General features: G+C 44.1%; 2 protein-coding genes across 2 annotated transcripts in view; both read right to left on the bottom strand.

Moving 5' to 3' along the window:
* Window positions 1–254: 254 nt before the first annotated feature.
* The window catches only part of LOC310823252 (protocadherin-15-like), a gene marked incomplete at both ends in the record, with an annotated part of 133,145 nt that continues 117,705 nt past the window's right edge, over window positions 255–15,694 (bottom strand). The window contains 5 exons of the mRNA XM_083696054.1: window positions 255–884; window positions 4,358–4,472; window positions 5,892–5,956; window positions 6,092–6,130; window positions 7,838–7,856. Coding sequence (XP_083552180.1) covers window positions 255–884; window positions 4,358–4,472; window positions 5,892–5,956; window positions 6,092–6,130; window positions 7,838–7,856 — 868 coding nt within the window. The remainder of the gene's footprint in view (window positions 885–4,357; window positions 4,473–5,891; window positions 5,957–6,091; window positions 6,131–7,837; window positions 7,857–15,694) is intronic.
* On the bottom strand, window positions 1,760–3,751 carry LOC310823335 (uncharacterized protein; the record flags this gene model as incomplete). Its single annotated transcript, XM_083696179.1, has 1 exon — window positions 1,760–3,751. The coding sequence occupies one exon, from the start codon at window positions 3,749–3,751 to the stop codon at window positions 1,760–1,762; it is 1,992 nt and encodes a 663-aa protein (XP_083552305.1).

Genomic DNA, 15,694 nt, shown 5'->3' with positions numbered 1-15,694 from the left:
GTTTTCTTTCCAATACTTTAACTGTGCTTGATTGAGCTTGGCTGGCGCAGTAGAACCAAAAGTACAATTACCCTGTCCATCTTAAAGCCCTGTCCATCTGGTTCTCCAGACAGTCTCAATCAAAAACCTAAATTATCGTTAAGAAAACAAATACTTTTTGAACCCAAGTCTACCCTTGACAAAAACATAAATATGATAAAAATTTGGTAGAATCAATAAGTATGAAAACTAATCTCCAGTGGCAGCCACTCCAGTCAGAGTTTTGTCATTGGTATGTGCAGGCTGTTCCAGGGCCCCATCCAGAGCTCCTCCTCATCTGATAGTGTGTGCTCACTGTGGGACAGTTCCAATGTCTCTTTCCCCCCCTCCTGGTTGTCCACAGATGTCTCCTGCTCATCAGCACAACAGTGCCCAATAGTGTTATACCTATCATTCAAGGCCTTGGCAATATTGGATTTTGACCCAATGATGTCAAGGCCTGTGATGCTGGGCCCCAGGGACCCGCTGGAGGGCTGGGTGTTAAAGTTGATGTCAACAGCAGAGGAAACGCATGGACCCGAACGCATTCCATTTCCTTTTCCTGGTTCCCCGACATTGTTAAGAGGAAACTTTTCCTCGTGAGTCACAGCCAGCTTGTCCAGCTTTTTAAACTGTTTACTCAGCCGGCACGGGGACCCCACCTTGAGGTTGTTAGGATGCTGGCCAGGCCTCCGGGTCCGGACAATGGTCCCATTCTGTGAAAGGTAGACATTCCCATTGATGTTGCTGTGGCTGTTGACATTGAATTGGCGGTTCCTCTGGGGCTCCGTGGCGCTGTCCTCCCCCGTCGAGCTGGTCTCATAGTCCCGATCCACCAACAATCTGATCCTCTTCTTTGTCCCAGGCTGAGGTGGATAGATGGAGAAAAAAAACTAGGTCAATGTACAGTATAGGACATACAGTACATAACATAAAAACAAACTCATCGTAAAAGTGTTATTTTCCAAAGTTATTCCTTAAAGTTTTGTGCACCTTTGCTGCTATCTCTGGCCACACCGAACATTTGATTAGAGTTAAATAATAGCAGCAAAAATGTCAACCGTAACACCAGATTTTAGAACCTGGACCTTCTTTATCATGTGATCTCATTCCTTGATCGCTATCAATTTATCATGGCCATTTAGCTCTATTTTAAAGCTCAAAACTACATACTGGACCTTTAAGTACAAGCAAAAGAAAAGAAAAGTCACAGGATAAGAACTAAATACTGTAACCCTGATTATAACACTGCAAACCAGGATTCGGTGGTAAACTTGTATGTAGAGAGAGACACATACCAAGTGAAATCATTGCGACATGAAAAATCCCACCAACACACCAGAAGAGGGTGAAAAAAGCAATACTATATACAAATGCAAAGAAACAATGATACAGAATACAGAAAATAGAGAAGAATACAGAAAACAGAGTAGAGAAAATACTGAAAAATACAAAGATATTGTTGATATGATATTCTTAAAACCAACACAGAAAAGAGGAGAGTTACAATTCAAGGCCAAGGAAACAATGCATAATTCAGTCAGCTTTCATGCAAGGAATATGTTCTTTAACTCTTTAACTAACGTATGCATAAGTTATTCCTTCATTAAAATTAAAATAAAGATAAAGAGTACAGAATAGAAAACTCAAACGGAAAAAAGCACATAGTATTCTGTTCACTCCCATGCGAGTAGCAATTCCACCCAATCTTACTTCACTTCACAGCTGACTCCCTCTCCCTTTAGAAGGCAGTGGAGTTTCCATCTGATTCCGAGTCAGCGTCCGAGGTCTCCCCTGTGTTTCCTGATCCACCAGCATCTGCGTCTGTCACTGAGCTGCCGGCCACAGACGTCTTCCCAGATGTGATGGCGTCCTCGTCCACTTCTGTGATGGGAGAGAGTCCTCCGAATGTCTCTTCAGAGCTCTCTGTCATGCTGCTGCTGGACTCATAGGGGGTGCCGGTGTAGGTGCCTCCACCTCCTCCTGACACCACACTAGACATCCTTGATGCTGCTCCGTCACTGAGGTGACTCGCTGACTCTTTGCTCTCGTCGGCTGTGCCACCACCCTCCTCTTCCTCCTGCTCCTCCTCAGATTCTCCCTCATCATCCTCCTCTTCACTTTCTTCCTCGATGGTGTCCTCTGACCCCTGGGTCAGGATGGACTTCCGGGAGGAGCGGCGAGAGGCACCGGTAGATCTGGAGCTGGTGGAGGTCTTCTCACTGCCCAGGGAGCTCTGGTCCATCAGCTGACTGGACCCCCCATCCTCCGACCCCGACCCACTGGCCTCGGATCCAGAGAACTGGCTCTGGCTACCACTACCACTGTACATTGAACCCTCCGACCCAGTCCCTGTCCCAGACTCTGCTTCACTGCCCACCTCACTGCCTGGGCTGGACTTCTCTGAGCCTCTGGCGCTGAGTGATGACCTCATAGAGGAGCCTGCGCTTTGTGATGATCTCAGGGATGAGGCTGAGCCAGACCCGGAGGCAGCACTGCTAGCAACACTACCACTACCACTTCCACTGCCCCTTCCACTACCACTTCTACTTCCACTTCCACTTCCATTGCCACTTGCGCTGGCACTGCTACCTGATGAGCTGCTCCTAACGCTTCTATTGGACCTCTCAGAGGAGCTTTTACCTGTCCCAGAGGCAGAGGACCCACTTTCTTTAGACTCTGACCCTTCCTCAGAATCTTTCTCACTCCCAGAGCCCTTTTCTGTGCTTGATTCTTTTTCAGTTCCGGACTCTTTTTCAGTACCTGACTCTTTCTCTGAATCTGATTCTTTTTCTGAATCTGATTCTTTTTCTGTATCTGATTCTTTCTCTGTCCCAGATGTTTTCTCTGAGCCTGACTCTTTCTCTGAGCTTGATTCTTTCTCTGAGCCCGACTCTTTTTCTGAGCCCGACTCTTTCTCTGAAACTGACTCTTTCTCTGAATCAGATTCCTTTTCTGTCCCCGATTCCTGTGCGGTACCTGATTCCTTCTCTGATTCATCTCCTTCAGACTTTGATTTTGTCTCATCATCAGAATCCTCTGGATGTTCATCTGGCTCCTCCTCTGAGTCCACAGTGCTTTCATTGGCATCATCTCTGTCTAAATCCACCTTCAAATAATCCTTGTCAACACTGCTTCTCTCTGAGGATTCATCAGAACCTTTCTCCTTTCCACTACCGCTTCCACTTGCCTCTGGTTCACTCTCCTCCGTCACACTTATAGAAACTTTAGACTTCCTTTCGTCCTCGCTAGCCACCTGGGAAGCCTCCTCGTCCTTCTCGCTTCCCGAGCCGCGGCTCACACTGCTCTGTGACTTCTTCCGAAGCTGAAGCCTGTTGCTCAGGTTGATGCGCTTCAGCACCTTGCCCAGGCGACTCCTGGCTGTGGATTTACTATCGATTGGCCCGCTAGCCGATGGTCCCCCGGTCAGACTCTCCTGGCTGTCGATGCGGCGGGCCGACATCAGCTTGGCGTAGTCCTTGTCCTTCTTCCCCGCGCCAAACATTTTGAACATCTTGGCCTTCTTCCAGGGTGATGGGCCTGCAGCAGCAGTGGCTGCTGGTTGTTCTCCGCCCTTACCGGCCGCCAACAATTTACTCAGCTTAATGACTGACTTCAGCCTCTTAGCAGCCTTGGAGGGCTCAGCTCGGCCCTCTGCTGGCTCAGCCTGCTCGATTTCATCCTCTGGTGGCAGGTCTCTAAAGCCCACACTCTTGGCACCTCTACCCCGCATGGGCCTCCCACCACGCCCTCTGCCTCGGCCCTGCGACAGTTACATCACTTTTGAATTGAGCTACATTTTCAGCTAAGCGTTTTGGAGTTTCTCCTTGATATTAATAGAACATGATGTTATTCTGTTATTACAGTAATGTATCAGATAGTTTGCTAACTCTTGACATTAAGTTACCCCTATTCCTGTGTAATAACACTGTTATTACTTTAGAAATGTTGTATTAACATATTGTTACATGGTAATTTGGTAATTGCATGGTACATAGAGTTGAGCATTTTGTGTTACTATACAAGTGGAATAAGAAGTGGTTTGTGTTATTAAGTGGGAAAAGGAACAGTCTTTATTCCGTATATTAATAAAACAAACTGGTTTATATTTCACTTGTGTAATAACACAACCAATCGTTTGTCTACTTGTGCAACTATAAAAGCAATCACTTATGTTCTATGAAACGTTAACAATGTACCTGTGCTATACAGATATAGGGTAGACTTAATGTAAAGTGTGAAAGAAGGTTCCTTTTACAATCATCTAAAAATGATCTTACCCTCGCTGTAGTATCATTTGTGTGATTATATGTTTGATACTATACTACAGACACTGTACCTCAGAACCATGGGGGCTGTAGTAGTTGCCATCGTCCTCCATAATCACCTCTCCATACTCGTCGTACATGGGTGAGATCAGCTTCCTACGACTGCCATACTGAGGAAGGTCATATCTGAGAGATAAAACAAAGAAGTTTGTCATAAATAAAAAGCTAGCTGTACAAGGTGTATTCCAGCTGAAGGCTATGGGTTATACCATAAAGATAGACATCATGGCAATGATGGCTATTGCACAACTGAAACTGTAACAAGATATAAGATTAACAGCAGACCCTGCAAATTGTTGCATTATGCTACTGAATCTGTGATAGAGTATTTGGAGTAAAAGATAAACTCTGTCCACATTAGAGCTGTGAAGGATGGATTATAACATGACAATTTGCATTAGCCTGGATAATCGGCAAATGAGGTGCAATGTGGGACCTACATCAATCAGCATTATGGCACCATCTGTGTCTGACCTGAGATTTCTGGCCAGGCCAACACCGATTTGTGGTCACTATTTCTGACACACTTGGCATGGATGGCAAATTCCCTCTACATTACACTATTGCACATCTAAAGACCCTGAATTACCGTCACCTTGTGAACACATGAGGTCACCCCGAGAGTCCAGTGAGAGCTAGTGATCGGCGGATTAAGAGCTTAACTGCTATTATGTTGTGCTCCGGCTCTTTAAATAGAAACGGATCAAAGGCAGTCTGAGTTATTGTGATAGCTACCTCAGCAGCAGTAGCAGCAGCAGAGGCTTTAAGGTCAGGCAGTCAGACAGATTCTACCCAAGTATTCAAAACACAATTACAATAAGGCTCAAATGAAAGCTTCATGGTGGAAATACACAGAGCATCAGTTGAGGTAATTAAAAATCGTAAGTGAGAGAGTAAGTTGAAGAGTCGATGAGTAAGTGATGAAGCAATTAAAACATTGCATGTCAGGCACAGCAATCCACTTCACAGGGTTCGTTAGGGGTTTGAGCCTAGTATGAGTTCAGCTTGTCCTCCATGATGTCAAACTACCGGCTTAACTCTCCAGCGTTTGAAATGACGCCCCTACTTAACACAAGAGTTCAACACACAACTTTTGGCTCAACATCTGTTCATATAGTATTATGTTCCAGGATTGTCTTGCCTATCTAGCCCATATGAACAGTTCTCAGTGCACCACGAAAGCCAGCGTAGCTACCCCCTCTGTCTTCCCTATAAAGGAGGAAACCATTACTATTCTCTCAGGTGCCCAGTCCAGGCTAAATAATAGATCATATTTGGTAGGAGTGTAAAGGAGAAAACACCTGAGGATATAAGTGGATGGAGGCTAATGTAAATATATTCCACTTAACACATCATTCTGAATTTCTCTGAAAAATATTCAAAAGGCTCTTTCCATATGGCGGGCGGGGGGGTTAAATTGTAAATGAATAATAGATTAGTCTAAATAGCATAATTTCTTATTTTAAATTAACCAATGGAGCAATTCCCTAGATTAGAGACAGGCTGGTGAGAGATGGGAGGGAAGTGGGTGGCCTGCGGACTTACCCCTGGTCGTAATTATAGTAGTCTTGTGTGTAGTAGTCCTGGCCTGGGTCGATGCCTGAGAGCTCCTGCTTTTCAAAAAGGCACACAGAGAAATAAAATCAGCATAGGGAAGCAAAAGTGAGCTCTAGAAAGGCAGCACAGCAAAGCAAGTAGGAGAATTATTCCTGTGCATTGGAGGTACAGTAGCAGTAAGGTTCTACCTCAGGTCTCAGAAGAGATGGCCTCAGCACTTGCTGTTGCTGCCATAGATTAGTAGAGAGGGGAGGAGGGTGAGGAGAGACAAAGACAGAATGCAAAGTTCACAGATCATATTGAAGGTATAGAAGCAGCAGGAGAAGGACCTCTTTTATGTAATTGTTTTTACACCTTACACCTTATAGTTTCTATCATGGACTTCTTTCAGGGTAAGGAACCATGACTATTATGTGTAAAAAAGTGAACTATACCTTTAAGGCCATAGAGAAAGAACATAGAGGGTTACTGGGATGTGGAGCGTGAAAGGATATATTAAATGTAAATATGGAGAGGTAAAAGATGAAGATAAAAACAAAGACTGAGAAGAGGAGAAAAGTAGACCAAGACTATCAGAATATGTACAGAGAATACTGTTAAAAGAGGATAGTGTAAATGTAGAGAGCATATACAGACACAGCAATGTTTTTGAAGGCCCCAGAATTTGATGAGGAAAGAGAGGGCACACTTACAGTTTTAGTAAAACGATATCAAATAGGAGACCGGGGCAATTGTAACATGTTTTGCAATTAACTCTCTTACTCAGAAACCACTCAACCTAGACCAGCCACTGTTTCATATCATAAATGTATATATGTCTATTAATCATTCATAAATGTGTAGGTCTCTAAAGAGGACGCTTGGATCACAGTATTGATTTTAATCCAAAAAGTCTGATAAGATGGGGCAATTGTAACAGTAGGTGGGGGAAAATGTAACACCTTTAAAAAAACACCAAATAAGCCCACTGACCTCAAAATAGACACTTAATAGTAACAATGTTTTGATCCATAGTGGATCCTTGTCAAAAAAATATATCTTCATTCTCTTCATTCACAAAATTACATCTTAATTAGCCTAACACTAGTTCAGTAGTTAAAAATAACCTGATGCCCAGCCACAGACTGATTCGTGTGATTCACAGTGGTCGCAAATGTCACGGTCATTCCCATTTGTGCAGTCCTTGTCTGCCCATGACTTGCCCAACACTGTGTTACATTTGCCCCCAATCCTAGCAGCCATGCCAAACCTCAGGTGCTCTGACACGTCAATCATATCAATTTGTAGCCAACAGAACAGTTATCATAATGATACAAGTTAGGATTCATTGATATTAAATCTAACAGCAGAAGAAAAATACTGTAGATCAAAAAAAGTTACATTTACACCTCAAAAAGTACTTTTCCCAATAAAACCTGCAGATAGTGAGATATTCGACTGATTTTTTCAGACAGTAAACCCAACTGAATTGCGTGAGTTTCAGGTCTCTAACTTGTTTCACAAGATGGATGGAGCAAGCAGGACACTTTTGATGTTCATATTCATATAGGTTAAATATGGGTCAGGATTTAGAGGATGCAGTTTATGTCAAAAGCTGTCAAACATTGAGTCAGTTCATTTTTGGCTAAGCTCCTTGTGGGGCTTTTCCTCTGTCAACAAAGGGAAACTGTCCCAAAAGTGTATATGTCACTTGGTAGTGAGTGATTTCAGACTAACATTTCCCAAACCAAATGCAAACAGTAATGTTAATATAAGGAATAGGCAAACTATCTTGGAGATCTCATCAAAATCTCATTCAGTATTTTCCATCAAGAGAGAGGTAGATAAGACTGGTGAGGAATAAGCAGCCTTGAGTTTCTCCGAGCATGAAACAAACTACCTGACACATAATGCATAAGAAATAATAGAAATACATAAATAATAAAAATTCCTACCTGTCTGCCATATCCTCGCCTGTGAGCCAGGGGGGAAAAAGAGAAACATTGTGGAAATAATGAGTGCAATATGACATCAGAATTCCAAATGCTTTTAAGAGAAAGTATTAAACAAATAATTCCAAATGCATTTATGTGAGAACGTCTTCTGCTGATAGGCAAGTGATTTCAATTGTACTTACTGTGCAGTTTTGTATGTAAAGCCATCGATTAGGCCTACACTATTTTAATTTTCAAAATAATGCATACAGCAACATTGTTATCTACTTGATGTTTTTTCATATCCATTATCACAATAGTGTTAGGGCAGACACAATTAGGTGAATAGAATACAGCCATTAGAGAGGTGGGGGAGACAGAAATAGAAAATAAAATCAAACAAGCATTTACATTGGCATCTAAGTATCTCCCTTTAAGACAGCCATTCCATATAACATTTCAGGGAAACACTAAATCTCTAAATTAATTGTAGATAATGCATGTAAGTCAAGAAATGTAATTGCCATTTTGTTCCAAGTTTACCAACATTCCACATAGACAGTGGTTGTCATACAGTAAGTGGGGCTTCTGTAATACTGCATATTCTGCATATCAGATTAACATCTTTCATTAACATGACTTTACTCAATCAAGTTTAGGGAATACTCAGATGAACTCCCCACAAGCCAACACCACCACATAGCAATGCAACACAGGGGTCTTCCTAAGGAAATGTAACTCTGTCTAAGATAAAACAGTTGTGCATACAAGTACAAGTCAATGAGAACAACTCCACTTTATGGAGCAGCCCAGACTTCAGGGTTCAGCAGCGTACAACTGCAGTCTGTCTGGAGTCTGTGAGCTATGAGGACTGTCACACTGAGATATGGCAAAAGCAATGATGTGAGCTTCCTCTGGAGGAGTGTAATGTGTTATTATGGGGCAGGGACCAGGGACAGGGCATACTGTAGCCATACAGCCATATGGCCACACCTCCCTCCCTTTACGCTTGGGTGGCTGGGTGGGTGGGAGTGGGACTGATAAATGACCTGCTGTGCTAGAGCAGTCTCTTAAAAATACCAAGAGTAATGGGGCAGATGACAGCTATACCATAGGCAAGTGTGTGTTTGTGTGTGTGTGTGTGTGTGTGTGTGTGTGTGTGTGTGTGTGTGTGTATGTGTGCGTGCATGCGTGCGTGCGTGCATGCGTGCGTGCATGTGTCTGGTGTGCGGGTGGGAGAGATGGGGATGCAGTCGTGCACAGTTGACAATGCATGTCAGAGCAAAAACCAGGCCATGAGGTAAAAGGAATTGTCCATTGACCTCCGAGACAAGATTGTGCCAAGGCACAGATCTGGGGAAGGGTACAAAAAAAATTCTGCAATATTGAAGGTCCCCAAGAACACAGTAGCCTCCATCATTCTTAAATGGAAGAAGTTTGGAACCACCAAGACTCTTCATAGAGCTGGCTGCCCGGCCAAACAGAGCAATAGGGGGAGAAGGGCCAATGGTCACTCTGACAGAGCTCCAGAGTTCCTCTGTGGAGATGGGAAAACCTTCCAGAAGGACAACCATCTCTGCAGCACTCCACCAAACAGGTCTTTATGGTAGAGTGGCCAAACGGAAGCCACTCCTCAGTAAAAAGCACATGACAGCCCGCTTGGAGTTTGCCAAAAGTCACCTAAAGGACTCTCAGACCCTGAGATACAAGATTCTTTTGTCTGATGAAACCAAGATTGAACTCTTTGGCCTGAATGCCAAGCGTCACATCTGGAGAAAACCAGGCACCGCTCATCACCTGGCCAATACCATCCCTAAGGTGAAGCATGGTGATGGCAGCATCATGCTGTGGGGATGTTTTTCATTGGCAGGGACTGGGAGACTAGTCAGGACTGAGGGAAAATGAGCAAAGTACAGAGAGATCCTTAATGAAAACCTGCTCCAGAGTGCTCAGGACCTCAGACTGGGGCAGACTTCAGCAAACATTTCTAAAAACCTGTTTTCACTTTGTCATTATGGGGTATTGTGTATAGATTGATGAGGGAAAAGATGAATTGAATCAATTTTAGAATAAGGCTGTAACATACAAATGTGGAAAAAATTAAGGGATCTGAATACTTTACGAATGCACTGTAGTCAATGGTAGGCTTCGAGGGGACTTCTACGGTAGCTACACCTACAGTGCAGCCCTTGGCAGCAGTACAGTAGATTACTCCATAACGGACCTCAGCCCAGAGTCTCAGAGTGTTCACAGTCAGCCCACTGACACCGCTATCAGACAAAAGCAAAATCACCGACTACTTGAACAGAGCAATACCCAACCAAGAGGCATCAATGCCGAATAAACTGCATGCTCTTAAGAAATGCTATATATGGAGGGAAAATAGTGTCGAAACCTATCAAAAAACATGGACAAAAATAAGAATTCATAGAATCAAAAAACTTTGGGGAAAATTGGAACATACTAAACAAAAACTGCATGAAGAGTATCCTATCCAAAATGTTGATACAGTATATGGATAAACCACTTCTCCAACTTTTTCGTCACATAACAAAAGAACAAAGAACAAAAACATATATGTGAATAATTACAAATCTTAGAATCAGCTATTAAATACTATCAGAACCCAATTACATTGTAATGAACTGCAGGAAAAAATACAAGTCCTTCTACCAAAAAAAGTCTGTGGTGTTGATGGTATTCTAAGCAAAAAGCTCAAATATATCGACCACAAATACAAACTGGTTATGCTAAAACGTTTGAACACTATCCTCAGCTTTGGCATCTTCCCCAATATTTGGAATCAAGGTCTGATCACCCCAATCCACAAAAGTGGTGACAAATTCAACACCTAATAACTACTATAATGTTTGTGTGTGTAATTTTGTATTGTGTATTTCACTTGCGTTGGCAATGTAAACATATGTTTGCCATACCAATAAGGCTGCTTTGAATTTAATTCAATTGATGTCAAATGTTAGGAGAAGAAGTGGTGGTTGACAGCTCTACAGGCAGCAGTCCCAGTGTTTCATCTAAAGATATATCTGATCTGCATGTGTGTGTGCGTGTTATTTTACACTTTTATATATATAGATATCTTTAATGTACTTATTTTTTTCAGTATTTAATGCACTTCTACATACATATCTGCCTTCAAACTTGTCTGGAACCTAAGAGCATGCTATAAGCTCTTGAGTGGTTTTGAAATAAGCACATACGCCAGAATACTATGCACTTAGTGAAGTAGAATACTCTATTCACTGCTGCATAACACTAAGGGTGCATTACTGCGTCAAGTGATCTCATCCATGTTTTAGAATCTTTTGTGCAAAAACTCATACTGTGAAGTTTAAAGTACAGAAATAACCCATTATAACTACATTAAACCACTGGCCTTTAAGAAAGGCAAACTGTGTGCTTTAAACAGTGTTTGATTGACATGTGGCATAGACATGGTCAGAGTGCAAGAAGAATGATGCAAATGGAATCACATCAGGAGAGAAAGGAAACTAAGTGGACAAGAGTACAAAGCTTTATGCAGTTTGACAATTCAATTATATTTCTCAACGCATTATTCATTTAATAATGGCAGAAGTAGGGATGATGGTTGATGGACACATAAATGGGATTATGAACTTGGATAGGTCAAAACGTTTCTTGTAATAATAAAACATATTTTCCTCAACTAAATGGGATCGTATGGATTCTTTCCCTTTCTGTGTTTAGTTTAAAATGGAAAAATCCCTTCCTCAAATCAAATCCTCAAACAAATTCTTCAAGAAAACACTGCATGATCATGAGACATAAAGACATACAAGAAAAAATAATAAAGAATGATAGAGAATGATAGAATGATAGAATGACAGTCACCAACGAAAGAATGCCAGTTAGAATGTAGTAGACTGGGAGGGAAAGCGTTTGACGAGATCCTGGACAACAGAGTTTATGCTGGGTAGGTTCGGTTGGCTAGCCTCCTCCTGGGCCTCTGAGGCCATGTTTGGTTGGCTACAATCAAACTCATAAGAGTCTGCATTTGTGATTGAGTTTGGTTGGACCAAAGGAGTAGTCTTGGTCATGTTTGGCTGATTGCTTTCATCATGGGACTCCGATCCTGGCAGTTTATGAGCGCCTTCTGGCTCCTCGCTCACATGCGGTCTGGGCACCTTACGATTCTTGTCTACTTGACTGTACATGTTGGCAACAGACTTCTCGAGGTCGGCAAGATTGGGGAGGTTTTTCAGAATCCCCTTCAGCTCCTTCTTCTTCATGCCGTCGTCGGGTGGTGGGGGAGGAGGAAGTGGAGTAGCACGGGAGGAAACAGGGCGGAGCGAGGACACGGGCGGCAGAAAGGTTGGGACAAACTGAACAGAGCGTGGCCGATCCCTGGCAGGAGACGACGGGGATGGGAGCGGTGGGGGAGGAGGGGGAGCGGCACGCTTTGTGATGGGTGGAGTAGTGAGTGGGGGAGATTTATTGTGGTCACGGTGGTGAAAGGGTGCAGGTGGAGGAGAGGAGGGAGGAGATGAGAGAGGGGGAGGCGGTGGGGGAGGAGGTGGGGGAACATTGGGACTAGGAGGTGGCGGAGGGGGGTTCTCTGGTGGGTCTGGGATGATCTCCAGGGTGATCTCACAGGGCTCCACAGTCATGTAGCTGGAGATGCTGGAGCTGAACTTCCTCAGGACTGGTGGCGTGGGCCTCTGGGCCAAGGGTGGTGAGTCCTCCCCCTGGGTTATGATGATGCGGGGAGGCACGTCCCTTCCCACCAACATGGGGCTGTAGGGGCAGTCCAAGATGGAGAGCAGGGTCTCATGGCTTAGCTCCAGCATGTCAATGCTGCCCCTTTCCCTCAGCACGGGGGACAGGGAGCCCCGGGAGTCCCGCCCCCCCTGCCTGGTGGTCCTCTCCTGGAATGCCTGCTGCTCAAACTGCCTGGCCTGCTCCCTGACCGACAGCTTAGTCTCTGCACTGCATCTGCTCAGAGCATTGTAGCCCTCCAGCCCTTCCCTCAGGCTGGCTTGGAGCAGCTCTAGCTCCCACTGGGTGGGATCCAGAAGAGCCTGTCTCCTCAGGGTCTCGTACTCCACCACCCCTCCATGGATACGGGAGGGCATGGTCCAGGCATAGCCTGAGCCTCCAGAGAGGGATGGGGAGAAGGGGAACCCCCTCTGAGACGCGCCCAACCCCACATAGGCATCGGGGCTGCTGAGAGGTCCGTCATCCTCATCGTGGTAGAGGGGGTTGGTTGTGGTCAGCGGGCGGCAGTCCGACAGGAAGGTCACGTTGCTCTCTGACTTGGGCAGGTTGCTGTGCAGTGCTCCGTTGCCGCGGGCAGCAAGGGCACGACAGGCGAAGGTGCTAAGTAGTCTCTGACGGTTGGCTTCCTCGATGACAGACTTTTTAGCCCTGCACCATTAAGAGATAGAGGTGGAGAAGAAAAATGCTTGAAACAAAGTTGAAGGAAGGATAAAGGGTAAGGAGGTAGAGGAGAGGGAGGATGTGTATAAAACAGGGAGGTGATAAAAAGAGGGAGATGATAGGCCCAGATATTCCATTATCCTTCACTCATTTTGACTCTTAGTATCATGAATGTAGTTTAAAATTATGAATATTTCAAAAGGACTCTGCAACAGGGTAGAAGAGGTCATGTTTTTGTTTACAGAAGAGTGAGTTTAAATAAAAATACTGGGTATAAATGAAGTTTGGGAAGAGCATTTGGCTTGATGAAGATACCTGGGGAGGAGCCAAGGCATCTGCTAAGTATCAGTTTAAGCTAAGTGTGTATACATCAATATAACTGATGTAATAAAAGCATAGTCACAGACAGCCTTTCTATTCTGTATCGTAATAAGCCACAAAATATGGACAAGTGATACTGTACTTTCTGAATTAGCCCAACACCTATCCCTGTGCATTAGTCCGATCATAGCAATTATACTGAGAGGCTATGATCTGAAGTTAATGGAAAAGAGAACAGTAAACAGTGTTCGTTTTCAGTTGACTCGGTTCAACACCTCACTATGGGACACACACTCTAGTGTACGTTTCGCTGAAGACCCCTATTCAATCACACTTGGTACGGGCCATTGATGCTTGCAAGTAATAATCCTGCCTATCACCTGTCCCAATAAAGGGACGTGGCAAGCACGCCATTTCATCCTTTCAACTCTTCACTCATTTTGTTGTGTTACAACCTGACTTTCAAATAGATTTAATTTATTGTTAAAAATATATATAGATATAGAGATGAAAATCTGAAATGTCTTGAGTCAATAAGTGCCCCCTGCCCTTTACTATGACACTCTTAAAATTAGCTGAAATGCAAAAATGTGAAAAAAAAACTACAACATTAAATAGATTTTAAAGCCTGATTGTAATACAACAACATTTGGAAAAAGGCCAGAGCGGTGAATACTTGTTCCACCAGGAATGCTATGATTCTCCTGGGACATTAGGTTGTCTCTACTGGAACCCTGCGGTTCAGCTCGACATTAGATTTTAGATTTTAGATTTGATTACTTTGTGGTTCCAAAGAAAGGGGGGTACACGCTCCATACTGGACCTACGGCACCTCAACAACCACCTGCGGACCTATCGGTTTTGCATGCTCATGCACAAGGCCCTGTTAGAAGCCACAACCTCAAAGATGCCTATTTCCACATCGAAGTTTGACAGATTCACCCACTTGGGAATATCTTACGAGTACCAGTCATTCGGTCTGTCCCTGGCCCCTTTGGGGAGAGGCATTCGGATCCTCCCCTATATTGACTGTATATGTGGATTCTGAGGCACAGGCAGCAGTGCACACAGTGTTACTGCTGTTACATCTGCTTGACCCAGGCTTCCAGATGAATCATGCGAAAAACACGTTCATTCCCAGCCAATCTGTGACATTCGTAGGTCTTACCATGGACTTGGTCTCGTTCAGAGCTTCCCTCACCTCAGTCAGACACATGGCACTGAATGTCTGTCTGCAGGTGGTTCGCCCAACTTGTCTACACAGCGCCTCTCCCATTCGATTGTGGGGGCAATTGTTGAGGCTTACAATTCTATTTTGCAGCCCCCTGCTGGGATCTGGGCACACTCCACCCATGGGTTGGCAGTGTCCTGGGCCCTATTCAACAGTGTCTTTGTTTCAGAGATATGTGCTGCTGCGAGCTGGGCTTTTCCTCATATCTTCCAATGGTTCTATGGCCTGGATGTGACTGCGCCCTCTTAGGCACATACTGTGCTAAGTGCTGGTTTGGAGACTGTGAGATGTAGAAGGGTACATTCTTGTATCAGTACAGGTTCCAGTTTGGACCAGGCAATTGGGGCATTTTGCAGGGTCCCATAGTGAGGGGTCAAACCGAGTCGACTGAAAGAGAACTAAAGGTTACAAATGTAAACCAGGTTCTCTGAAGGACGACCCTAACCTCATTGCCCCTGTTGCGCTGAGCTTATGAAGAGTGGTTCGCTGGATGAAGTGGCGTGCTTGCCATATCCCTTTATTGGGATGGTGATAGGCGGGGTTTTCATTTTACCAGCCTGTAGCAGGAGTGATTGAATAGAGGTCTTCAGTGAAAGGTACACAAGAGTGTGTGTCCCATAGTGAGGGTTCTCCCTCATCTCCGTCAGAGAACCTAGGTTACATTTGTAACCTTTAGATTAGGTTCATGCTGAGCAGGATCATGGCTTATAATGGGAGAGGGCAGGTAAGTTTGTGGGAGGACATTGTCTATATGCATCTACTGAAGCGCCATTACCTCTACATAAAGGGAGCCTCAATTTTCTACTTTTCTTTCTCTAAACAGGTGAATGCCAAATTGCATTCCCCTGTAGTAAAGAAACAATTATATAGTCTTATCTATCTCTGCTGTTATAGCAATGTTTATCCTTACT

This window comes from Argentina silus, assembly GCF_951799395.1.
Source record: "Argentina silus genome assembly, chromosome: X".
NCBI lineage: Eukaryota > Metazoa > Chordata > Actinopteri > Argentiniformes > Argentinidae > Argentina > Argentina silus.
The sequence above is the reverse complement of the archived record's forward strand: the minus strand, read 5'-3'. Positions and strand labels throughout refer to the sequence as shown.